This window comes from Engystomops pustulosus, chromosome 7 (assembly GCF_040894005.1).
Source record: "Engystomops pustulosus chromosome 7, aEngPut4.maternal, whole genome shotgun sequence".
In the NCBI taxonomy this organism is placed as follows: Eukaryota; Metazoa; Chordata; class Amphibia; order Anura; family Leptodactylidae; genus Engystomops; species Engystomops pustulosus.
Window position 1 is genome coordinate 148,332,053 of NC_092417.1, and position 26,401 is coordinate 148,358,453.

The following is a 26,401-nucleotide window of genomic DNA, read 5'->3' on the forward strand; positions in this document are numbered from 1 at the left end:
AAGAAGGGCACACCTCTATGGGAGCCGTGATCTGGCCACATAAGATCCTGTGCGTAAGGCATAAGTGCTCCTGGTCAGGGCCGGATTAAGGTTGGTGGGGGCCCTTGGGCGCAAAATCTGGTGGAGGCCCCCACACACGTCCTCCTGCTTCCTTTCCACTATCCCAGCAGTAACACAGCTACATACAGCCGCCTCATCCCCAGTAACACAGCTACACACAGCCGCCTCGCCCCCAGTAACACAGCTACACACAGCCGCCTCATCCCCAGTAACACAGCTACATACAACCGCCTCATCCCCAGTAACACAGCTACATACAGCCGCCTCATCCCCAGTAACACAGCTACATACAGCCGCCTCATCCCCAGTAACACAGCTACATACAGCCGCCTCATCCCCAGTAACACAGCTACATACAGCTGCCTCATCCCCAGTAACACATCTACATACAGCCGCCTCACCCCCAGTAACACAGCTACATACAGCCGCCTCACCCCCAGTAACACAGCTACATACAGCCGCCTCAACCCCAGTAACACAGCTACATACAGCCACCTCATCCCCAGTAACACAGCTACATACAGTCGCCTCACCCCCAGTAACACCGCTACATACAGCGGCGACAGCACGAAACATATATATATGTACATATGTATATAGATATATAGAGTATATACATACATTCCATATACACAGTATATACAAAAACCACATCATTCACATATATATATAAATGTACACACATATATGCTTATATAAATATATGCGTGTATAAACACAGTATATGCATCTATACACAGTATATACACAGTAGATGCATAAATACACAGTAGATGCATAAATACACAGTAGATGCATATATACACAGTAGATGCATATATACACAGTAGATGCATAAATACACAGTATACACATATATACACAGTAGATGCATATATACACAGTATATACATATATACACAGTATATACATATATACACAGTAGATGCATATGTACACAGTATATACATATATACACAGTATATACATATATACACAGTAGATGCATATATACACAGCATATACATATATACACATTTACACAGTAGATGCATATATGCACAGCATATACATATATACACATTTACACAGTAGATGCATATATGCACAGCATATACATATATACACATTTACACAGTAGATGAATGTATATACAGTATATACATATATACACAGTAGATGCATATATGCACAGCATATACATATATACACATTTACACAGTAGATGAATGTATATACAGTATATACATATATACACAGTAGATGCATATATGCACAGCATATACATATATACACATTTACACAGTAGATGAATGTATATACAGTATATACATATATACACATATACACTGTATATACATATATACACATATACACTGTATATACATATATACACATATACACTGTATATACATATATACACACATATACACTGTATATACACATATACACACATATACACTGTATATACACATATACACTGTATATACAAATATACACTGTATATACACATATACACACAGAAAAACACATATGTATATACTTACCTGTTAGGGTTGACCGGGTGCCTGTTTGTTGGGTGGGAGGGGGGGTCTTGCCAGTGCTTGTTCGCCAGGGGGGGGGGGGGAGTCGGTCGGTCGCTTATTCGGCCATTCGGGGGGGTTGGTGAGCGAGCGGAGCGGGGGGTGGTGAGCGAGCGGGCGGAGCGGGGGGTGGTGAGCGAGCGGAGCGGGGGGTGGTGAGCGAGAGGAGCGGGGAGCGGGGGGTGGTGAGCGAGAGGAAAGGGGAGCGGGGGGTGATGAGCGAGCGGAGCGGGGGGTGGTGAGCAAGCGGAGCGGGGGGAAGGGAAGGCGGTGTTGAGCGGGGAGCGAGCGGGGCGGGGAGCCGGAGGCGATGTTAAGCTGGGATTGAGCGGAGTGGGGAGCTGGGGGCGGTGTTAAGCCGGGATTGAGCGGAGCGGGGAGCGTGCGGGGTTGCTTGTCACCTGTGCCGGAGGGGGGGGCGGAGTGGTGGGGGGCGGCTCCCCATGCAGCAGGATGAGTGGGCGGGCAGTTTATGCAGGGGCTGGATCGCCGGGGAGGCGCTCACCTATGCCCGGAGGCGAAGGGCGGCGTTCGGCTCATGAGGGGGGGCACGGGAGGTGCGATCTGGTGGGGGCCCCTAGGGGGGGCAAGATGGTGGGGGCCCCGGGGCTCGAGCCCCGGGAGCCCCGCCTATAATCCGACCCTGCTCCTGGTTTATCATGCTTGATTTTGATGGTATATTCCCTTTAATGACTAGTCTGTTTTAGCCCTGAATGATCAAGGCCTTTTTTTTCACTTTTTTGCATACCAAGAGCCCTAAGTTCTATAACCTTTTTTCTTTTAATTAAATAGAAAAAAAAATAGAATTAACACCATTTTGTGCTGCAGAATATGATGTTGCATCATGAGTAAAGATTTATTATTATCACTAGCATCATTATTATTTGATGTTCTAAATTTTGACAATGTCCCCATGGGAAAAATAATTCAGATTAGCATTCATTGGAAAGAAATAAGCCAATCTATACATGTAGCTCAAAAGTAGAGGAGTCTGTACATTGGCTATGCAAAAGACAGTCTTGTAAAGAAAAAAATTACAAAACTATATTTTATATTCTGTTTATAAAATATGCTATATTTTTCATGGAGCATTAACCTTAACAAAAGTCTACATATTCGAATAGCAAAATATGAAAAAATATTAAAAGTAATTTTTTTAATTATCATTTTTTAATTATCATTTTTATTTTTTAATTATGATACATATGGATGACACTAGCTCATTAACGTCACATTGATTGGAGTCCAACATCCAGCACCACCACATCTGTTCTCAACACAGAATAGAACAGGAAGGAAACAGCTCCATTCTCTCTATAGTGGCTGAACTGAGTCATTGCATTCATATTCATGGGATCTTATCTGCAGTAACCTTGTCTGGCTACTACACAAAGAAAAGAGCTGTCTCATCTTGTTCCATTTATTCTGGTATTGACCCATTCCATCAATATCTAGCTAAGTATCAATATTTTCAGACTGTAAACCCATGTGCTTGAGCTGTAACAACCAACATGTTTCCTATTTTCTATTTACAGGAAGATCTGGAGGAGCGAGGGTCCCACTGCCTTCATGAAGGGTGCATATTGCAGAGCTTTGGTCATTGCTCCCCTCTTTGGAATTGCACAAGTTGTTTATTTTATAGGAATTGCCGAATATCTTCTGAGCTTTTTACCCTCCAAACGAGATTAATGACACCCATCAAATTGTACCCTCTCCCTTTACTAGCTCCCACACTTTGGCTCTTCTTGCCAGTCCTTTCATGGATTCTTCCTGCCCCTGCCTATTTATTGGCTATGGGTTTACACAATGGAAGACCTTCTTTTACCAGCGCTGTGGTATGGTCCACATGTGTTGAGGTTACTTGCAGAACTTACCTAGCTTTCCTTACTTGAAGGCATGAAACAATCATACCGAAACGGGCAACATCGTAACAAAATCACGGGAATTTGCTTCCGGCTAATTTATCCCCTCACTCGCTGGAGCATCTCGGGAAGGTCTTTGTTTCAGAACGTACAATCGTATCATTAGTGTTTGCTCTGCTGCATGGACCTGCAACACATCGGCCTTAGCCTAAATATTAGAATGTGTATTTATTGGTTGTATTGAATGTCTGGATGTGTGGGAAAATTTTAGGTGATCACAAATAGATTTATTATAATTTATTATAATTACTAGATTATATGAAAGATTTTTATCTTCCTATACAGGATACTTATTCTCTGGCACTTATAGATAGTTTTTACCAAAATCGGACCACACAGTTTAAAAAAAACTCCTAAACATAAAACTAATATAAAAAAATATACACTGATAATTGGTTAGTGGAACAGTTGGCAGTAGTTAGTAAACTTTGTGAAAGTCTTGGTGTATACTGTACCTTGTGACAATTCTACTATGTCTTCTGGAAGTGTTCATCATATAAATATACTGTAAATTATCCTCCATCTTATGAGAATTGAAGAAGCGACTCTGAAAGGATGAGGTTAGGTCCATTGTGACTTTTTTGTTGTAATAGAGTTGAAGGCAATGGGGTTTTTTTTATCAATGGTTTTCCTGGGCTTTTTTTGGTGTAAAAAAAGTCTCAGAAAAGTTGCATTGAACTTTTTTGGGACTTTTCACTGCTAAAAAGTCTCACTGGACTATTTCCACCTCTTCATTAATCTGGCGTTAACACAGAACTACTGCTAGTGACCGTGCAAAGCCAAATTCATGACTTGGGACTGTTGCAAACAGTCCCATAGAAAGTCTCACAGTTACCGCAGTGCCCTGCTGGTGTATTTGCTGGGATTTTTTATGCATTGTGAGACTTTTTTGCGACTTTTTGAAAAAAAAAATCCTCCACAGAAAGCAGACCATAAGAACATTTATTAAAGGACCATAGCCACTTTAATTAAACTTATGGGCAGCAGAGCTCCAAAAACAGACATAGAAAAGTCCCAAGGAGCCGCCTAATGATAAATAACCCCCTCAATTTTTTTGCTCCTACGGGAAACTTAAGGAAAATCCATTGTGATGCGACTTATTGAAGTCCGTTTTTCCAGAGAGTGCATGGAATTGAAGATGCACCAAAGTTATGAATCTGGTAGATCTTTGTGTTCTAGTTATTAAATTTGGCTTTACGGACTAACCATACCCACTTTCAAAACATAAAGCAAGTAACTTAAACATGTAAAAAGTTGCATTTTTGCACAATTGTGCCCTAATTGTTGCTCAAATGTCATGAAAAACTGTGGGAGAGTGTGATAAATCGCGTTGAAATCAGAAGTTACCTTTGAGCTCTAACCTTACAGTAACTGTCCAGTGTCTAAAAAGGTTTTAAAAAATTTGTAAAAAGTGGTACTGATCTTACTAAACCTTCGAATCTCTGCTGGTCTCTACTTCTTGATCACATTTCCAAACACAGGTCTGTCCAGCCACTTATTGACTGCATTGGTGACCCACCTGAGTCCCTGATTGGCTTGAAGGGGCCAGGAAGTCGAGACCAGCAGGGGCCCGGTTAGTTTTGGAGAATCAGGAAATTTTTAAGGGAATTACCATTTCTATTCTATTCCCTTTAACCAATAATTCCACAGACCTTTTAACGTGTTCCATGCTCATTGATTGACAGTCTTTCTGGGAAGACTCTTATCCAAGGAGATCTTAAAATGGATTTTGGTAAGAAGATATAAAGCAACATACGGTTATGTTTACTGTCCCTACTCCTATCATGAACTGATGTTAGAAGATGGTGCAGAACAGACAGGTCCATTCCTGACCATAGTCCACTTCTCAGTTAACACAACTATTTTGGTGACTACACCTCTCATTAAATGGGTTTTCGGATCTTATGTAAATAATTATTGTAGATCTACCAATACTGTCTAAAAGACAGACAGTGTAAAGTTAGAGTAGCTCAATTGACATATTTCTGGCAATTGTTGCTTAGTTAATCCTTCCAGTATCTTTAAATCTCATAATTTTTAAGATCTTTGCTTGTTGTCTGTGAAAAGACTTTGGCCAAACTATAGATAACTTATAAGGTTTGATTCTTTTAACGTGGTCTAAGACAATGTGATATAGTGCTATTTGGGACACTAAACCATTGGTCCAAAGGGTGGTTGGGTGATTTAGTGACCCAAATAGCCCTAAACTATAAGAGAGTCATATGCAAAGTATATTAGAACATTTACAAAACTTTTCATTGCACAATTTATTCACTTTTTAAACTATTATACTACATTGTGTGCTAGTAATTGTAAAGTTACAGGACCTAGGACCAAAGTCAGGCAGGGAATGAGCAATGTGTTGCAGTCCCATGTGGCAGTGAACTTGTCATTGGTATTATGTTTATTTTCTGTAGTGTTTTTAGGTGTCACTTTATGTGTTCATACTGTAACATATAGATGTAGAAATGTGTATTGTGGATTGTGCACCAGATTGTATTCTGTTTTCTACTTTTACATTATGGGATCTAAAAAAATTACACAAAATGTGTCTTTATGCTGTAAATGTGAGCTAGTGCATTATGGTGGATTGGAAGAAGTCAATGCTTTTAGAAAAGCCCAAACTATTTTACTTTTAATTCAATTATTATCTACCAGGAAGCTTGAACCCCTAGAATGGGGTCATCAAAAATGGTCATCAGATTAATAACATATCACAAGATAAAGACATACACTTTTAGGACCTCTCCTGTTTTTAGATATGTCCTACAGTTGTTCCAATGTCCCCATTTATTTTGGGGTTTGTACACATGTCAGTGATTTAGACAGGTTGGACTGGGCTTTGATATCTGTCACAGACCGCTTGAGATACATGGTTTTCCATTAGTGAAGAGAGCCATGGAGCTAAGTCTACCCTTGTTGCCTTCTTGTTATCTACATATTCCAGACTTGATAGCTGAGTCTTTGTGCTTTTTTACTTAAAGGGCACCTACCACCCGATTCTACCTATAAAGGTAGAATCGGGTGGTAGGTGGATGAATGGGACGTGAGGATAGCCCTTTTTTGGGCTAATCCTCACGTCCCAGGTGTCTTTAAGAAAACTTTAATATAGGCATATGTAAATTTTTTTATTAGGCTACTGGGGCGTGGAGTAGCCGGACATGAGGCTACTAGTCGCGGCTACTCCACGCCCCAGTAGCCACGTTACTCCACCTACCATTAATCTTCGGCGCGCAGCTACGAGGAGCCCTCGTCCTAGTCCCCAGCATTCTGCGCATGCGCAGAACGCAGGCCTTCGGCTGCGGCTCCGGGGCCGGAACTACTGCGCATGCGCAGAAGGCTGCAGATGCCGGGGGACTCGGATGAGGGCACATAGCTACGAGGAGCTGCGCGCCGAATTTTAAATGGTAGGCGGAGTAATGTGGCTACTGAGGCGTGGAGTAGCCGCAACTAGTAGCCTCATGTCCGGCTACTCCACGCCCCAGTAACCGCGTAAAAATTTTTACATATGCCTGTATTAAAGTTTTCTGAAAGACACCCGGGACGTGAGGATTAGCCCAAAAAAGGGCTATCCTCACGTTCCATTCATCCACCTACCACCCGTTCTACCTTTATAGGTAGAATCAGGGTGGTAGGTGCCATTTAAAGAGGTGCTCAATATTTCCAAAACCTATTCCCTATCTGGGATCTCCTGCTAGAACCAAGAGAAGACACTGGCCAAGCCACAAACAAGGACAGGAATAGGTCCTGCTTTATTTGTGTCTCAGGCAAAGGGTTCATACACCGAGACATGTGTATGAGCCCATAGAAATACATGCAGACGTGTGCTAAATGTTGAAATAACGGCTAAGTCATGTCTGAAAATGACTTTTGTGTGCATGAGGTCTAATTCACACAAAATTATTTTCAACAAGAAATTTAGTAGCAGAAAATAATGAAGACGTCTCGAATGAATAATTCCCTGCCTTAGTGATTCTGCTAAAAGCTATAATACAATGATCACTGGGCATTTTCATAATGATTTGGGGCAAGAAAAACAACACATTAATTAATCATATTCGGCCTAATTTAGGCTTCAGGCATGACTGAGTCTGAACGTATGCAGTGGGAGTCAGCACAGATATGGTTATTGTACTGTGAAATCTGCTCTGCTTTCAGGAGGGGTAACAATATCCGGAAATGTATTTTATTTTTCATTTTTGACCTAATATATATATATATATATTACTGTGCTAATGCTTGTCTGTGGATGACCCAGTAATGCATTACATGGAAAATTGATAAAATTCTACAAAAATAGTGTAATGCTTCATTTTTCCTGTGGGGGTGCTGCTGGGAGATTAAACACTTACAGCTCGGCTTTTCTATAGCTAGCAGCTGATCACTTGGGTCCAAGCCTTTTATTAGCCTATTTTTACCCTATATATTATATCTTGTTGGTTGATGGCACCAACTCCAAACTTGAATCCACAAATCACACAAACAATATATTATATACATATATATAATGAAGTGTATACAGATGATGTTAGCAATGCTATCTATATATTGCCCCCTAGAATAGGTCACATACCACCCTATTCTTGAATAGGTATTTTATTAGCCTAACTAGCTTAGCTGTAAAACAATGACTTTGCTGGCAGTAGCGTAGACTAATGTGTATAGATGCTTACTATTGCCTAGATAAATCAATGTATCAGCGAGTGCCTATGTACTTAACAATGATGTCACCTATTATAACTTTTTTTACAGCTAAAGCCATGTAATGTCAAATAATATTTGAAGCACTATTAGTATGTTTTAACCAAACTATATGCAGGTTACTTAACCTTCTAGAAATCATGGCATGTCATGTGTCATGTGTTGGGGGAAAGTGGGAAACATTTTTCTAATATACTTTAAAAACAAGTTGCATATTTCCCCCCATAGTAACAGCTTTTATCTCTGTAGAAATCCATATTCCAGCATGTGTAGCGTTTCTTTATGGAGGCTGAATACAATGTAAGATCTAATTTCTTTATGTTTGTACAGCTCTGTGCAGTGAGGATTAACCATTTCTCCTATCTGCCTAACTATAGTATGCAGGGAGCACTATTTTCTAACATTTTGCAGCTCATTGCCTCCTTTCTTATCATGCTGTAAGTGAATGTTGGAGATAGGGAAACAATTCTGTTAGAAAATGGTGCTTGTGGAATTTTATAGCGAGGTAGAGAGCAGAAACGGGTCAAAACTCACTGTTCAGAGCTGTATCAACTAAGGAGAAAATAATTGATCATCCTTATCAACAGAGAGATAAAATCTGTTACTAAGGAGCACGTTCCACCTGTTTCTTTACAAACTAAGCAGAATGTCTTAATAAAGTAAGTTAGAAAATATGCACAACACACCCCATACAACATTAATAATGATATCAAAAACAGTTACTCTTTTTCACATACTCTATAAGAGCTCAGTTTCAGGACCCCCATCAATTGGCCAGAATAGAGAAAGTTATAAAGTGCATCACTTTCAGGAAGACCTGTAAGTGCTCCACCTATCATGGAAATGAGGTATGCAAGCTTGAACCTTGGATTCCCTGAATGATCGAGCACTGTCCTTTAAAACTGAAAGGAGGGGTGGACTTGGGGGTCCTTGTTCTTGTAATCATTGGGGCTCAAGCAATCAGATGCTTATTCCCTATCCTGTGGATAGAGGATAAGTATTGGAAGTGATGAAGACCCAGTGATGGGGTGGAAGGAGACTTGATCTCTTGCTGCCAGTCGTCACTAGAGTTTGTACCAAATCACTGGGGTCACCTGGTGAAGTGATTCGCCAAATGTAGAACCCCTATTAAGGTTCCAAATAAAAAGTGCATTTTCAATACATTAGATTAACCCAATGCACTTGACCTATTATAGGACACAGTGAAATACAGGTTAAAGTTTATTATTTCCTCCACAATAAAAATCCGATATAAATAATTCAATGTAATGGCTACTTTAATATTATATCCTTGTAATATTTTTGTCTTCACCATTTTTCTCATAAATGCACCATCTGCTGTTTGGCTTGTAAGAGACTTACCTTCACTTTAATGCTACATCCATCAGCATGGCAATTTTTTATCCATTTTAAAACATCTAAAATGATACACAATGCTGTTTTACAAATATTCTTAATAAAAAAGCCTCTTATTAATTGCTATTTTACAGATACCAATGCTGTACTATATGTCTCTATGGTAACAGACTACAAACAAACCCTTATGTAGCCTCTATACTGTGGGTCACCTATATTTGTTAAGCTAGCAAGTGCCAGTGGAAAGGTGGAAAAGGAATGTGTGTGCAAAATCAGACTACACAGTTTGTTGTCTGTTACCACGGAGACATAATAACTGTAGACACGGTTCCTACGCATAGGTTTATCTGTATTTATTCTCCTATACAAGTTAGAAGTCAGGCCTAGAAAGGACCAAAGCCACTTGTTGACCATGAAATGTATGCTGTAGTGATAGATTAGTGCAATATAGGTTAGAAAGGTTTCTACACTATTTATGTGTAGAAAGGTCTTGGAAGCTGCTTCTTCTGCAGATCACTACTCGTTTGAGCCTTATGCTTTTAAATGCACTATAGCATTGCTAAAATGGACCCAATGTCACTCATTGTTTTTCCTTATGTGAATTTTTCTATATTTGTGTTGTTATTTGCTATATTTGTTGTCTTTGGTGTGACTCAGTAGTGTATCATTAGTGACTATTACCTGGAGACCACCAATATACCCAGCGTAGAATTCTAGAACTTGTTGCTATAGTTCTATAATGTCTAATGCCAGTCTGGGTCTCTAGACAGTGCTATCACATTGGCTGTAATCCCAGGTCTAAGGCATTCCATTTGCACCAAGGAATCCCACAATTTCCCAGATCTTCTTCCTCCATGATCTTCTTCTTGTTATTGTGTTCTCGTACCTCTTTTGTTTACTTTTGTGACTTTTCATGTTCCCTTTGGACTCGTCATCTATGATTTTGTGAAAGTATTGTACTTAACCAGACAATGAAATGTCATTGAAAATGCTGCTTTGAAGACAATACAAAAATGTTATTTTAAAATGTTTTACAGAAAATTAGTAATTTAGTTTGATGTATTGTAATGTACAATAAATCTAAATGACAATGGTGTTTTATCTGATTCTTCCTCTGTGAACCTGTTCTGGCATTGGGACCTTATTAGAATGTAATCCCTTATCCACAGGATCGGGGATAACCAGCTGCTATCGGAGAATGGGACTCCCTCTCTCTGGATTGCTGGTGGTCCTTTCTGGTGAGTGATGGGGGTCCCAGCAGTTGGTCCCAGACCATACGGCTTTTGGTTACATAGCATAACCTAAAGTTAATGTAGTGTAAAATTGTATATAGAAAACATGAAGAAGGGAAGTGCAACCACAGAATCTCTCCCCCACTGGGTGTCAAAAGGTGTATGCTGTGAGAGAGGAGAAGGAGCTGCTAGAGAAGGACACACCTGACAGGAAATCTCTGATATCTCTCATACTTTCAACAGTGAAAGTAAATTGAATAGAAAATGTATAGAAACACAATAGGTATACAAAAAGACTGACAAATACACAGCATTTAAATTGCACAAGTAACGGAAACAATTTTGGTAGAACTTAATGCTAAATATGTATAACATTAAAGGAAATTTACCATCAAAATCCATCATGATAAACCAGGGACATCACTCATAGATCCAGGCACCGTGACTGTGGTAATCTTCTTATATTTGTTATCCATGGCCTCCTTTCTATAAAATCAACTCGTAAATGTAACGGGCGTCCCCCTCTCGGTGCTCTGGTCCACGCTGTTGCTGCCGCTGTACCGCTGTCCCGCTCCCCGGCCTCACCTCTCCATGCTCCTGGTTGTACTCCTACTTCCCGACTAGGCCGCGCGCTCCTGCTTCCTGAGCCAGCGTCCACCTGATTAGAGCTCGTTGATCCAGCTCGCCCTTATAATCTGGCACCTCCTTTCACAGGTTTGGACTGTTTCCTGTTTCCCTAAGAGATTCTCAGACAGTTCCCCCTTCCAAACTGTGACAGTAAAAATATGCTAATGAGCAAGAAGGGCTCTGGGGGCTGTTATCTGAGCCCATGCTGTATCCATGCTGTAGCTTCATAGGCTTTTAAAAGAAGCATTTTCCCCATCCCACCATATGCTGAAACGTCTGCTGCAGTGGATTACATGTTAACCTACTGTTGGGATTCGGGATGAGTGGATCCTGTGGACCACTGCGGGGGATGGTACTAGCCGACACCTGGGACCATAATTCAAGTGGCACCTGGTCTTCACCAGAGCCCGCCGCAAAGTAGGATGGTCTTGCTGCGGCAGGGTTCCACCAGGTCGACCCACAGGTGCGACTAGCCCGCGGCGGCTGTCAAGGTCGAGGTACCTTAGCAGGTACGTGGTCAGGTTCAGGCATAGGGTCAGGGCAGGTGGCAGAGATGCAAGGTCAAGTCCAATCCAGGGTCAGCAGTGGGAGGTTCAGGCAGATGGGAACGAGGACACAGGCACATGGGACACAGGACTAGGGAACTCAGGAGCAGGAACACACAGGAACACTTTCACAATTGTGTAGGCTCAAAGATCCGGCAGGGTGTGATCAGAGAGGCAGGTTTAAATAGCCTTCTGGGAAAATGGCCAGCGCCAATTAACGGTGCGCTGGCCCTTTAAATTTCCTGAAGCCAGCACGCACGCCCTAGGAGATGGGGACGCGCGTGCACGGACTGCGGGCGGGGATCCGGTATGGGGACAGGTAAATCTGGAGCTGGAGAGGGGGCACATGGAAGGACTGAGACAGGGATTGCGGGAGCACCTGTGACACCTACCTTCTAAAATCAACTTTTAGAATTATGCTAAAGTGCCAAAAAAGGTTTTGGGGGCATTACCAGAGCACCTCCTACCTCAGCACTTACCCCTCCCTCTGCTTGATGTAATCTTACAGGAGCAGTGAGTTTTAGCACACAGTGGGAGGGGGGAAGTACAGAGGAAACATGGGGAGGTGGTTCTGCACAGAGTAACAGCATGTGAAGCTGCAGAACGGAGGTGCTTATTTATTTGGATAACAAATATAAGAAGATTAGCATAGTCACAGTGCCTGGATCTATGAGTAAGTATCCTTGGTTAATCATGATGGATTTTGATGGTAGATTTCCTTTTAATTAGATTAAATTACATGAAGTGATCAGGCTACATTAAAATAGCCATTAAATGCTTAGCAAGGCAGACTTGTAGACTCTTTTAAATGAATAAACTTCTTCAAATTGTAATCAGGGTATAGAGCTAGTGAAGGATTAAATGTATTAAGACTTCAGTAAAGTACATGGTACCTGGACTCCAATGCACTCAATATAGTCTAGAAAGAATCATTAGGCAAATGAGCCACGGGGACTCCATAGGTTTTAATGGAGCCAGGAGTCCTTCAGGCTCATTTGCATAATTTTTAAAGCCTTTTAGTCTTAAGAACAAGGGCATAAGAAACTTAAAGAATAGCTGATCCTGTTGACCCTGGGACTTCAAAATTCTAGTCAAATATAAGACCTTAGCCTGAAAACTTGAGAGAGATTATCTTTGTGTAATAATCCTCTCGGAATCCCCATGTCGTACCAGTGAGTAGAGTGAGCTAAGTAGTAGTAGTAATGAGTATGTAGTAGTGACCTAATTGGTAAAGTAACAGAGGAAAGAAGTGAACATAAAGGGGCACCTTTACTTACCCGTCTTGACACGTTCCCCGAAAGTGCATTGCTTAACCGGAATGCAGTGTGCCGCAATTCACTACGATCGTGCGCCCGATATCCTGCATGTGTTGCTTCCCCGCTCAGGTCCACTGGAGTTCACCTTCTTCTTCCTGGTGCATGTAAGTGCTTGATCTTGCGACACAATTTTAAATCCCGCACTCGAATCCGAATGTTCGAATACGTCGGATCATCCGACGCCCCCCCCCCCCCATTTCTATCGCATGAAAGCCAGATCGCCACAATCCGATCGCGTGCAACACAATCCCCAGTTAAATACCTGTTACAGCGCCGCAAATCCCGAAAACGTTGGAAAATCTGACGAAAGTGCGTCCGCGGACCCTTAGTAAATAAGCCCCACAGTGTCAGAGTGGAGTGAGTTACATTTTTTCATGGGGCCTACCACTGTACAACTACATGCAAATATTACCAGATATCCATGCACATTATATTATATTTATTCATAGTCATCCATTGCAGAGGTGTCAAACTCATTTTCACTGTGGGCCACATCAGCTTTTAGTACGGAAAGTATTTAGACCCCTTTTAAATTTTTCACTCTTTGTTTTATTGCAGCCAATTGGTAAGATCAAAAAAGTTTTATGTTTTGCTCATTAATGTGCACTCTGTGGCCCATCTGGACAGGAAAAAAAACAGAAATGTAGATATTTAATTGAAAATTATGTATTAAACAAGAAAAACAGAAATATGACATGGTGATAAGTATTCAGCCCCTGGTGATAAGTATTCAGCCCTTTGCTCAGTGTTGAGTAGAAGCAGCTTTGTTGCTGGTACAGCCAGGAGTGTTCATGGGAAGATGCAACAAGTTTTTCACCCCTGGATTTGGGGATCCTCTGCCTCTTCCTTGCAGATCCTCTCCAGTTCCCTCAGGTTGGATGGTGAATGTTGGTGGAAGCCATTTTCATGGCAGAGATGCTCAATTGGGTTTAGGTCCGGGCTCTGGCTGGGCCAGTCAAGAGTGGTCATATAGTTGTTGTGAAGCCTCTGCTTTGATATTTTAGCTGTGTGCTTGGGGTCATTGTCTTGTTGGAAGGTGAACCTCTGGCCCCGTCTGAGGTCCTGAGCCTCTGGAAGAGGTTTCCATCCAGGATATCTCTGTACTTGGCCACATTTATCTTTTCTTCATTTACAACCAGTCGTCCTGTCCCTGTCCCCATAGCGTGATGCTGCCGCCACCATGTGTCACGGTTGGGATTGTATTTGGCACTTGATGAGCAGCGCCTGGTTTTCTCCCCACATATCAATTAGACTTAACACCAAACAGTTCAATATTCATCTCATCAGACCAGAGAATCTTATTTCTCAAAGTCTGGGAGTCCTTCATCTGTTAACCCCTTAACGACTTGGCCTTTTTTAGTGTTTTCACTTCCATTTTTCACTCGCCACCTTCAAAAATCTATAACTTTTTTATTTTTCCACATAAAGAGCTGTGTGATGGCTTATTTTCTGCGTAACAAATTGCACTTCATAGTGACGGTATTTAATATTCCATGCCGTGTACTGGGAAGCGGGAAAAAAATTCCAAATGCAGTGAAACCGCTGAAAAAACATTTGCAACGTTTTCTTGTGGGCTTGGATTTTACAGCTTTCACTCTGCGTCCCAAATTATATGTCTACTTTATTCTTTGGGTCGGTACGATTACGTGGATACCAAATTTGTATAGGTTTTATAATGTTTTCATACATTTAAAAAAATTAAAACCTCCTGTACAAAATGTTTTTTTTTTTATTTTGCCATCTTCTGGCGCCAATAACTTTTTCATACTTTGGTGTACGGAGCTGTGGGTAGTGTCATTTTTTGAGAATTTTGATGGCGTTTTCATTGCTATAATTTTTGGGACTGTGCGACCTTTTGATCACTTTTTATCAATTTTTTTATATTTTTCCAAATGGCAAAAAAATGCCATTTTCGACTTTGGACGCTATTTTCCGTTACAGGGTTAAATGCAGTGAAAAACCATTATTATATTTTGATAGATCGGACATTTTTGGACGCGGCGATACCTAATGTGTTTATGATTTTTACTGTTTATTAATATTAATATCAGTTCTAGGGAAAGGGGGGTGATTTGAATTTTTAGGTTTTTTTATTATAATTTTTTTTTTTTTACTTTTTTTAATTTTTACTTTTACTATTTTTCAGACTCCCCAGGGTACTCTAAACCTTAGGTAGTCTGATTCATCTTATCATATACTGCCATACTACATTATGGCAGTATATGTGGATTTTACTCCCCATTTATTACAATGTGCAATTAGCACATTGTAATGAATGGGTTAAAACTAAGTAGCCTCGGGTATTCGGAACACCCGAGACTACCATAGAGACGGATCGCCGCTCCCCGCGCCGCCATCTTTTTGAAGCCGTCGGCAGCATTGCCGTCGGCGATCGAGGTAAAGACACACGTGATCGCAATATGCTGCAAAGAATTACCGGCTATGGAGAGGGCTCGGCCCGCGAGCCCTCTCCATGCAGCGGGAAAGCATATTAAATATATGCTTTCATATGTCTTGCGCTGAGGAGAGGCATCAGTTGGCACACTCCGCCATAAAGCCCAACTGGTGGAGGCTGCAGTGATAGGTGATTTGTGGAACGTTCTTCCATCTCCCTCCTCCATCTCTGGAGCTCATCCACAGTGACATTGGGCTTCTTCTTTACCTCTCTTACCAAGGCTCTTCTCCCATAATTGCTTGGATTGGCTGGGCGGGCAGGTCGAGGAATCCTTCACTAATTAAGTCCAATCAGTTTAATTAAACACAGCTGAACTCAAATGAAGAAGTCGAACCATCTCAAGGAGGATTAGAAGGAAATGGACAGTTAAATATGAGTGTCACAGAAAAGGGTCCGAATACTTATGACCATGTGATATTTCAGTTTATCAGTTTATCTTGTTTAATAAATTAGCAAAAAATCTACATTTCAGATTTTTTTTCTTTTAAAATGGGGTGCAGAGTGTACATTAATGAGTAAAAAATTAACTTTTTTGATCTTACTAATTGGCTGCAATGAAACAATATTGTCTCTTGTCTTGTGATTCTACTATTGATGTACAATACTGGTACTGACCTTGGCTGGATGACTTAGGGAATGTCAGTTGGTGACTGTCATTTACGGCGGTTGTCAAGTAGGCAGGGACAGTTTGGTAGGTTTGGTGCTCACTATCCCTTTCCAATCCTATTCACTATCCCAGCTTTGTGTGAACATTGGTTGGCTAAAAAAAATATTTCATCGCTGTGTCCCCACATAGCAGTAGACTACCTACAAGTACACCCAAACACCACAATGTGGTCACATGATGATGATCTAGTTATCATCACTTCCAATCGGGCAAGTATCAGATATGGTGACATTTTTTTGAGTCAGACTTAAAGGGGTATTCCAGGAATCACCAAAATTCATATATAATATATATGTAATTAGTTGTTCACCTTAGCAGAAAAATGCTGCTGACATAGACTGTAATGACGAATTAAAATGCAACCTTTAACCAGTCCATTGATTTCTTCCGTGTGGAGCAGACACAGGACAGAAGATGGCCACTGGTCACATGTCCACATCACATGTCTTGCACCTGTCTGGGCAGGTCATGTGATCACCACTATATTTGGCTGTAGTCGGTTGGTTGCAGTGCATCCAGTATGGCCAGTGCTGTAGTGATGGCAGTTACACATCATTACTATGGTAACAGAGCAAGAAAGTCTGTTATATAACCACTTAGAGCAGAGAGAGGAGGAGTTACTGAGAACTAGAGGATCATGGGACTTGTAGTTTCCAGTGGCGGCCATGACAACGCTGCATACTTTAGAGAGGCCATTAAATTTTGTGAATCATAAAATCAAACAAAAGCTCCATTTTGTTGACTAATGACATAAGTTTTGTTATATTCATTTATTTATACCACTATGGGTTTTTGTACCAGAGATTCATATTCCCAGAATACCCCTTTAAGTAGGTAAAGAGCAAAATATCAGAGAATAAAATAATTCGAAAAGTCAAATGTGTAAAAAATGTGAAGGTCCTTCATGATTCCCTCTTGTCTTAAATAATAATAGTGCTGGGACCGGCCGCGGATCGTCCTATTAGCTTTTCTGATGTTTACATGCAACATACGCATCTGTGTTATACATCCTTCGACTTGCTTTGTCGCTATTGGTGTAAAAGCCTCTCTCGTCACACTGAGGTGTCACGTCGATGATGCATTTCGAGTTTTAAAGGCCCATTACGTGTAATTGCTTAGCAACGGTTACCATGACGACTGTGACGAGCTATGATGTCACGAATCCTGAGTCATGCTTTCCTTTCCCTTGGAATCTGACAAGGTCACATCCACTTTACAGGATAATAGGATGGATATTCTTCCTCTATGAACGTCCTCACTCACCAATCAATTCTGTCTTAATAAATCAGATGTCCCACATCCAGCTGACGCTTATTTCTGCTCGGTTCTTTACAAATTGCAGACATTAAAGATGTGAGTTATCTCCCCCCCAGCAGCTGCTGTGTATTGGTACAGTCCAAATGCACTTCGTTGCTATTCCTGATTGGTCGTGGCCTCCTCTTCACCCCCCCCACTCTTCCCTGCAGTGGGCAGCAAGGCATTGTGGGAAACTCCCAGGTTGGTCCCTGCAGAGCATCCTCTGAGCTGCAGAGTGGGTGAAGGAGGGAGGTAACGTATTTATCTGATTTATTATCACTTTTCATGTTATACCATAGTCGCCTTGTTTGCTAGATACTTTTATGTTACATATTACGCATGCACGGATGGCTTGTCATCGGATTGTCATCATTTTGTCATGACATGGCTACTCTCAAGGAGATGCACATAATCAGCCTTAGCAATTTGTCGCTAACTCTAGATGTGAACGGGACATCTGGGACTTGTAGTTCTACCACAAACAACAAGAGAGATTTACAAATAGGCTGTAATAATGTTTCTTATTGGTATGTTTTATAATAACTACAAGATATACAGTGTGATCTATGTGTGTATTTTGTGTGCTGATGTGGATTTTGGTAAAAAAATAAAAGCTTTATAGGCCTCAAAATAATACATAGCTTGTCCTATCTAGTCTTGGAATTGTCCTCTTCTAGATGTTTGCTAAAAAAATATGTTCAACATCAACTTGTAGGTTATGAGGATAATTCTGTATAGCTCTGTATGAGTATTATGTGTTCTGGGGAAAGTTGGGTAACATGACCAACATGGCAGCTCTCTCTTTCTAAGTTATGGATTAACAGATTTATTATGCAGTGATAGATGTAGGCAGGTTTGGAGGTCAGGAGCCTGGAAAAGCTGGGTGACTAGCTTGGGGGCAGTTATGACAGCAGTCATATCAGTTGTCACTAAGAGTGATGTGACAGGCATGTACAGATGCTTCACAATCTGTATTAGAGGACAGCTCAAGGACCCGTACGTATATTTAAAGGGAATTTTTGTATTTTTCGGTAAAAAAGAAACACCTGATGTGGATTTCCCACCTCTGTTTTCGGAGATTGCTATCAATAACCTGTAAATGGCATCCATGATAGTAGTGCGAAGGACTCCGGCAGAGGTGACTTTGTGGTCGCTGCGGTTTACAGATGGCTGCACGGAAAAAGAAAAAAAAAATTAACCCTGCATGTGCTGGAAGATATGTGATGCCTTTTGTGTAATGGCTTCATCTCTTTCATTGTTAGCTAAAGTAATTCGAGTTGACTTTCGATAAGCAAGGCCCGCTCAGTGAGGGGTTAGGGGGAGGAACAGGGGCAGGACAAACTAGCACCTGCAGTCTGTCACCCAGCTTTTCCAGATTATGGCAAGTTTTTAAAAAATAATACAATGTTATACAAAGACAATGCAGTATTAATGCATAAATAGGCAGTCTTGTGATTTAGAAGTGGGGCCTAACTATAGAGGGCATAGGAGATAAAGTTGGGTCTGGGCCCTGGTGCCTCAGTGAATCCAGTGTTTTTTTCCCACCACATACCTTATATACTCGAGTATAAGCCTAGTTTTTCAGCACAAAAAATGTGCTGAAACCCCAAACTCGGCTTATACTCGAGTAAAAAATATATAGGTTTTACCAGGTTTTTGTGGTAAAATTAGGGGCCTCGGCTTATACTTGGGTCGGCTTATACTCGAGTATATACGGTAAGTGGAAATTAGAATAACAGAACAAAAATATAGAAAAAGCTAAATTTCTCTATAAATGTTGCAATTTGATAAAACAAACCATCCATATATAATGGTCATTGTATAATACAACATGTTCTATATAACCTTGCATTGGGCCTCGAGACCTTCAAACAAATCTCCGAATGTCAAACCTTGTAATGTAGAAATAATAATGGCCTACACTCTAAGAGTACAATTCTATTCTATTTTAGACTTTTATCTCTATTGTTTGATGATATTTTAAGCTTTTATTACTATCAATGGATCAATGGCTATTTTATAGCTTGTGATTATGTGTCTTTTATCTAGTATCAGGATACCCATTGTATGTGTTTCATATTGAATTTGTTTTCTATTTCACTCTAAGACTGTATGGGGTATATTTTGCTTCTATAGTCTGTCTGAATTTTAATGGTTGATATCACATAAAATAATCAATACAATGGAAATTTACTGGAAAATTCTTCTTTCACATTAGCTTTTTAGTATTAAGGTATTTCATCAATTCATTTAGTGCTTAGCAGAATTGTATATTAATAGATCCAGTGAAAGCTCTTGCTGTGCCCTGGAACTATACCAAGAGACAATAGAAGCAATGGGACTGTGGGTAAAGTGCCACATAAGTCTCATTAATTGGAATAGCATCCGGATGTCTATGCCAGGATGGGATGCTTTATAATGGTCATAGTCTGTATTTAGAGAGTGGTGAATTAGACATGGAAAGCCAGGATAAGATGATAGCAGCCGTCTGCTACTTCTTAGATAAATAGTTAAAAATAGAATTATAATATAAAATAAGCCATTGCATTTAAAGGGGTAGTCCAGCCACTGAAGTGTAAAATCACATTATTCCCTATCCATAGAATAGTACATAACTTGCCTCAATGGATACAGAGCTGAGGGGTCCAGTGTACCCCAAATGAACTGAGCAGCTAGATGCAGACACTGTCGGACTGGGTTTCCTTAGGCCCACCAGAGAAAATCAATTTGGGGGCCCACTTTTCATTATCCCCAGGAAATATACTCTAGCAGCCTCCAAATTGTAGTGTTTTCTGATGGGGTTTAGTATTGGGTTGAGCCAGCGCCCACCGGAGGATCCTCTGGTACTCTGGTGGGCCAGTCTGACACTGGATGCAGATGTCCCTGCTAATTTGTTCATCTTTATGCTGCTAATGGAGATATGTGATACTCAAATATATCTGTCAGTGCCATAGACAGTCCAACTTGACACCCCATTCCTTTGGATTACAATAGGGGTACAACAGACCCCCATTCTCATGATCTTGGACCCCACCCATCAGAAAGTTATCCCCAATCCTGTGGAAAGGGTAAAACTTGTTGTGACTGGACTTTAATGCTTCAAAATAAGTGGACACTGTACCAGAGGAGAATTCCCAAAAATGTAATATAAAAGGAAATAAAGTATAGCCAATTTGATTAAAAATCTGTTAACCACTTACCTTTCTGGCAAAGTTCACACCTGCTTTCGGGATAGTGGAATAAAATAGCGCAGGATCTTTTAAATAGTTTTTTACCATTATGAGTAATGGATGCATAAGGGAAGGTAACGAAAGGTCCATTACAGTCTATGGAGAGTGGAAGGTGAAAGAATGCTGTTCTATTCACCTTCTGTGTAACGGAAAGCCCAAGCCCAAGGATTTGTGGTTCTTGAAGTTGAAGTGCTCATCTGATCTATTCCTTTATCACCATGACAGCTATTAGGCTGTGATCTACTGTGCCATGAAAATTATGTGGCTCCAAATCATCACTTACATCAGTGTCCACAAATATTCATATGTCTTCGGTTGATGTCTCTATGATACCCTTCAACAAAGACAGGCATAGGAGATATTGCCATTAAAACCTGGAAGCAACAACACCCCGGGCTTTGGGCCGGTATTTTTGTGGACTGGTAAGGACTGCTTTTATGTAAGATTAAAGTGATAATAATCCCAATGTCATCTGTTTTTGCATGGTACATTGCAAAGGATCTACAAATAAGGACTGCATATGGGCCTTGTGGCATGTGTCATTTTTCCTGTTTCCATAGACATCCATAGGAAGGATGAGCCAGAAATACAGTCAGGAAAGGGGGTCAGAAGATGCAGTGCTGAAAATGTTTCTGCACTCAGCCCCACTTTTACCTGCGCACCGTATAATTTCCCTTGCCACTTGATATTATGCCCCCCAGTGGTTCCCCCACATCAGCTCACTTTCAGATTGTGCCCCGCAAGCTGCTCCCCTTCATACTGTGGCCCCCCAGTTGCTCCTCACCGTACTGTTGAAAGTGACCCCTCCAGGAGCTCCCATACATACCGTGTCCCCCAAGCAGCAGCTCCCCTTCATATTGTGCCCCCAGCAGCAACTGCTATTCATACTATGCCCTACCCAACAGCTTCTCATTCATATAGTGCCCTCCAGCAGCCTCTCCCTAATTTGATGACTCCCCCAGCAGCTCCCCTTCATATTGTGCCCCCCAGGAGCTCCCCTTCACACTGCTTCCCCCACCAGCAGCTCCCCTTCACACTGTGTCCCCCACCAGCAGCTCCCCTTCACACTGTGTCCCCCACCAGCAGCTCACAATTCATACTGTGACCCCCAATAAGCCGCACCTCCTCATACTGTGCTTCCCCAGAAGGTCCCCTTCATAATGTGCCCCCCTGCATAATCCCCTTCATACTGGGGTCCACAGTAAAGCTACAACAGGTAGGGCCCCTGGTAACTCCCCCTAGGGTCCTTTGGACTTATTAGCTAATTTTAAAAGTTGATTCTAGAAGTAAGGAGCACAAGGTTATCACAATAATGGTGCTTGCATCTATGAGCAAGTGTCCCTGCTTTATAATTCTTGATTTTGATGTTAGATTTCCTATAACTGCTGGTAGCTCTGATCCTACAACATACACTCACCGGCCACTTTATTAGGTACACCATGCTAGTAACGGGTTGGACCCCCTTTTGCCTTCAGAACTGCCTGAATTCTTCGTGGCATAGATTCAACAAGGGGCTGGAAGCATTCCTCAGAGATTTTGGTCCATATTGACATGATGGCATCACACAGTTGACGCAGATTTGTCGGCTGCACATCCATGATGCGAATCTCCCGTTCCACCACATCCCAAAGATGCTCTATTGGATTGAGATCTGGTGACTGGGGAGGCCATTTGAGTACAGTGAACTCATTGTCATGTTCAAGAAACCAGTCTGAGATGATTCCAGCTTTATGACATGGCGCATTATCCTGCTGAAAGTAGCCATCAGATGTTACAGGGTACATTGTGGTCATAAAGGGATGGACATGGTCAGCAACAATACTCAGGTAGGCTGTGGCGGTGCAAGGATGCTCAATTGGTACAAAGGGGGCCAAAGAGTGCCAAGAAAATATTCCCCACACCATGACACCACCACCACCAGCCTGAACCGTTGATACAAGGCAGGATGGATCTATGCTTTCATGCTGTTGACGCCAAATTCTGACCCTACCATCCGAATGTTGCAGCAGAAATCGAGACTCATCAGACCAGGCAACATTTTTCCAATCTTCTACTGTCCAATTTCGATGAGCTTGTGCAAATTGTAGCCTCAGTTTCCCGTTTTTAGCTGAAAGGAGTGGCACCCGGTGTGGTCTTCTGCTGCTGTAGCCCATCTGCCTCAAAGTTCGACGTACTGTGCATTCAGAGATGCTCTTCTGCCTACCTTAGTTGTAACGGGTGGCGATTTGAGTCACTGTTGCCTTTCTATCAGCTCGAACCAGTCTGCCCATCCTCCTCTGACCTCTGGCATCAACAAGGCATTTTACGCCCACAGAACTGCCGCTCACTGGATGTTTTTTCTTTTTCGGACCATTCTCTGTAAACCCTAGAGATGGTTGTGCGTGAAAATCCCAGTAGATCAGCAGTTTCTGAAATACTCAGACCAGCCCTTCTGGCACCAACAACCATGCCACGTTCAAAGGCCTCAAATCACCTTTCTTCCCCATACTGATGCTCGGTGTGAACTGCAGGAGATTGTCTTGACCATGTCTACATGCCTAAATGCACTGAGTTGCCGCCATGTGATTGGCTGATTAGAAATTAAGTGTTAACTAGCAGTTGGACAGGTGTACCTAATAAAGTGGCCGGTGAGTGTATATCACTGCAGACTGTATCTCCTTTTATATCCTCAAATCTCCTTTGTGTGACATATTTATTATGTGACCTTAAGGTAAGCATTTTAAGGACAAACAATTTAAAGTGGTTTCTGGAATCAGAAGATGAATTTCCTATTCTTAGCGTAGACAATCAAAGTGAAAAAGCTTTATGTCCATAATCATTAAAAATTCCCAGTTGAGGAGGATCGGAATATGCTCATCCTGGACACCCCATTTAATAGTGAAAACCAACAAAACCATGATTCTTCTGAAAATAAAGATATAGAAGGTTATGACTATGACCATGGACATGACATACCGGTTCCGCTGATTATTTATGAAGGTTGCCGCAGTCAGCCGCGAGCCATGCTAAAATAGCTGATACAGCAGTTTACACTCAACATTACACCCCAAATAGATAGAATAGAAAATATTGTATTCCATACAGGTGCAGTATCAGTTCCAAAAACGTAAACCCTTATAGTAATCATTTTATGATATTTTACAAGTTCCATTATGTTACTTCCATACATAGAAGTAGGCTTCCTTTATTATTTTCATTCCATTTTTTAGTTAAAAAGGTGCTGCGAAACAATGTCTGGACCACAATAGAAAAAACTTCCAGCACCGGAATGAGACTTCATGTATTCCTTTATTTTGTCACATGATACAAATAACAGATTCCCCTTCCATACATACTAAATGCTCATAGTTCAGATCTAGCCATCATATAACTGTTTTTAAACTCTAAACGCATTTACAAGATCTACATTGTCAGGATTTGCTATGTATAGAATGGGAATCTGTTTGATTTGGAACATGTCCAAAATAAAGGAATACATCAAGTTTCATTCAGAGCCAGAACAAAAGTTTTTTTCTATTCTATATAAGCTAGTAAGATCCAAATATGGTTTGAACATAGTTTGCATTGTTCTTGACAAATATAATCTTTTATCATATATTTTAAGAATGGTTCATTGCTGGACCTGCTAGTCAAGGCCCGAATGAGTTGGACCAGATTTCTAACTTAGTCACTTCCATACTTCAATACTTATGCACCATATTTCCTTTCATTGTATTAAAGGGAACCTGTCACCAAGGACCTAATTTTCACTAAAAACAAGTTGCAATAGCCCATTACAGCTGCATTGCAAATATGTCTTTTTGCTTTCTCTAAGCATTTGCATTACAATATAATTGTGTGTTATTACTTACCTTACACCCTGTCAGAATCATCTGTGTAGTCCCAGGGGTTGTGCTGCAGGCTCCTCAGCTCTCACCTATGTGCTCCTGTACAGCTCCTCCCTTCTGATCCTTCACAGGGTTCACAGCCTGGTGAGCTGACATCAGTGGGAGAGGGAGGAGCTGTACAGGAGCACAAAGGTGGGGGCCAAGAGCACAGACAAGTCATATGTTGTGTTTTTATATTTATGTAAACCAAAGCCCAACCCCTAGGACTACACAGATGATTCTGTCAGGGTGCAAGGTGAGTTATAGAACACAATTATATTGTAATGCAAATCTATAGAAAAGCAGAAAGGCATATTTGCAATGCAGCTGTAATGGACCTCTGAAACCTGTCTTTAGTGAGGTCCCTGGTGACATATTCCCTTTAAAGGAAATTTACCATTTGATTTCATGCATTATAAACCAAACATACACTGAGAATGTTGAAGCTACAATGATGCAGAAACATATCTTGTTTAATCCCTGATCCGAGAGGTTTTGCTGAAAAAGCTATTATAAAATTATGATAGTAAAGCTTTGTCGCTCTAGTGCCTGGCTGCAAATTAAGTATGCACTGCTTCAGAGAATTATGTAATCACTGTGTTGTCCCTGACAGGCAGAAGTAATCAATCGCTGCACCATCCCTCTGCTGCTGTGTATTAGTGATTGAGCTCAGGTTGTTAAATCCTGTCTGGACAGTTTAGGAAGCTCCGTGTATTGTGTTTATAAAACGGCAGGCTGAATGCAATCCAGCTTTCTCAAGGTCTTGTATGTTATAATTTTTCAGCAAAACCACTCAACTCAGGGATTAAACAAGATACGTTTCTGCATCAGTGTAGCTACAGCATTCTCAAGGTATGTGTTAGTCCCTAATGCATGAAATCAAATTTTAGATTTCCTTTAAGCAAGAAGAGGGCTACCTATCTACAGTACGGTAGAGGGAATCAAGAATTCCACAACCATATACATTTTTAGGGGCCTATATAAGGTATAAGTCTCTGAAACTATTTTATCTACATACAATGTCAGAATGGTCCACTAGAGGACCAGTGTATTCTCCAGTAGGCCCAGGTTCTTATTTAATACTGGCCCTCATAGATACAGGAGAAGGTAATTTGTAGACAAGGGAAGATAGATTGTGAAACTCCAGAATTATATTATATGGGGAGCCAAGGAACCTTAGTCCAACACTGTCTACACATGGGTCTCTGGTTTTGCTGATACAAGCTACTTGGCATGCTGAATTCCAAAATCTTGTTCATGTACATGGACAATAGTTTTGTTGAAGTTATCTTTTTACTACTCGGATACTAAAGTGAATTGTTGTTTTTAGCTACTGTAGAAACAACAGGAATTCAAAATGGAAGCCAAGCCACGTACTACAAGTGTGAAGAAGACTGACAAGGGAAGCCCTGCTGTGGGAGGAGATAAGAAAGAAGGGTCAGTTAAAGAACAGTCCAACCCTACATCCAAGAAGACAACAACAGGAGACACTGCACCGGTCAACCATGAAAACACCAAACCCACTGTACCTGAGCCTCAGGGGCCCCCAGCAACAACAGAGAACAA

At 41.2% G+C, this 26,401-nt stretch overlaps 1 protein-coding gene across 1 annotated transcript in view; it reads left to right on the forward strand.

Moving 5' to 3' along the window:
* SLC25A22 (solute carrier family 25 member 22) overlaps positions 1–4,434 on the forward strand; it is a 46,422-nt gene extending 41,988 nt beyond the window's left edge. Inside the window, exon 10 of the mRNA XM_072118185.1 lies at positions 3,158–4,434. Within this exon, the coding sequence (XP_071974286.1) occupies positions 3,158–3,311 (154 nt within the window). The 3' untranslated portion in view covers positions 3,312–4,434. The remainder of the gene's footprint in view (positions 1–3,157) is intronic.
* The last annotated feature ends 21,967 nt before the right edge of the window (positions 4,435–26,401 follow it).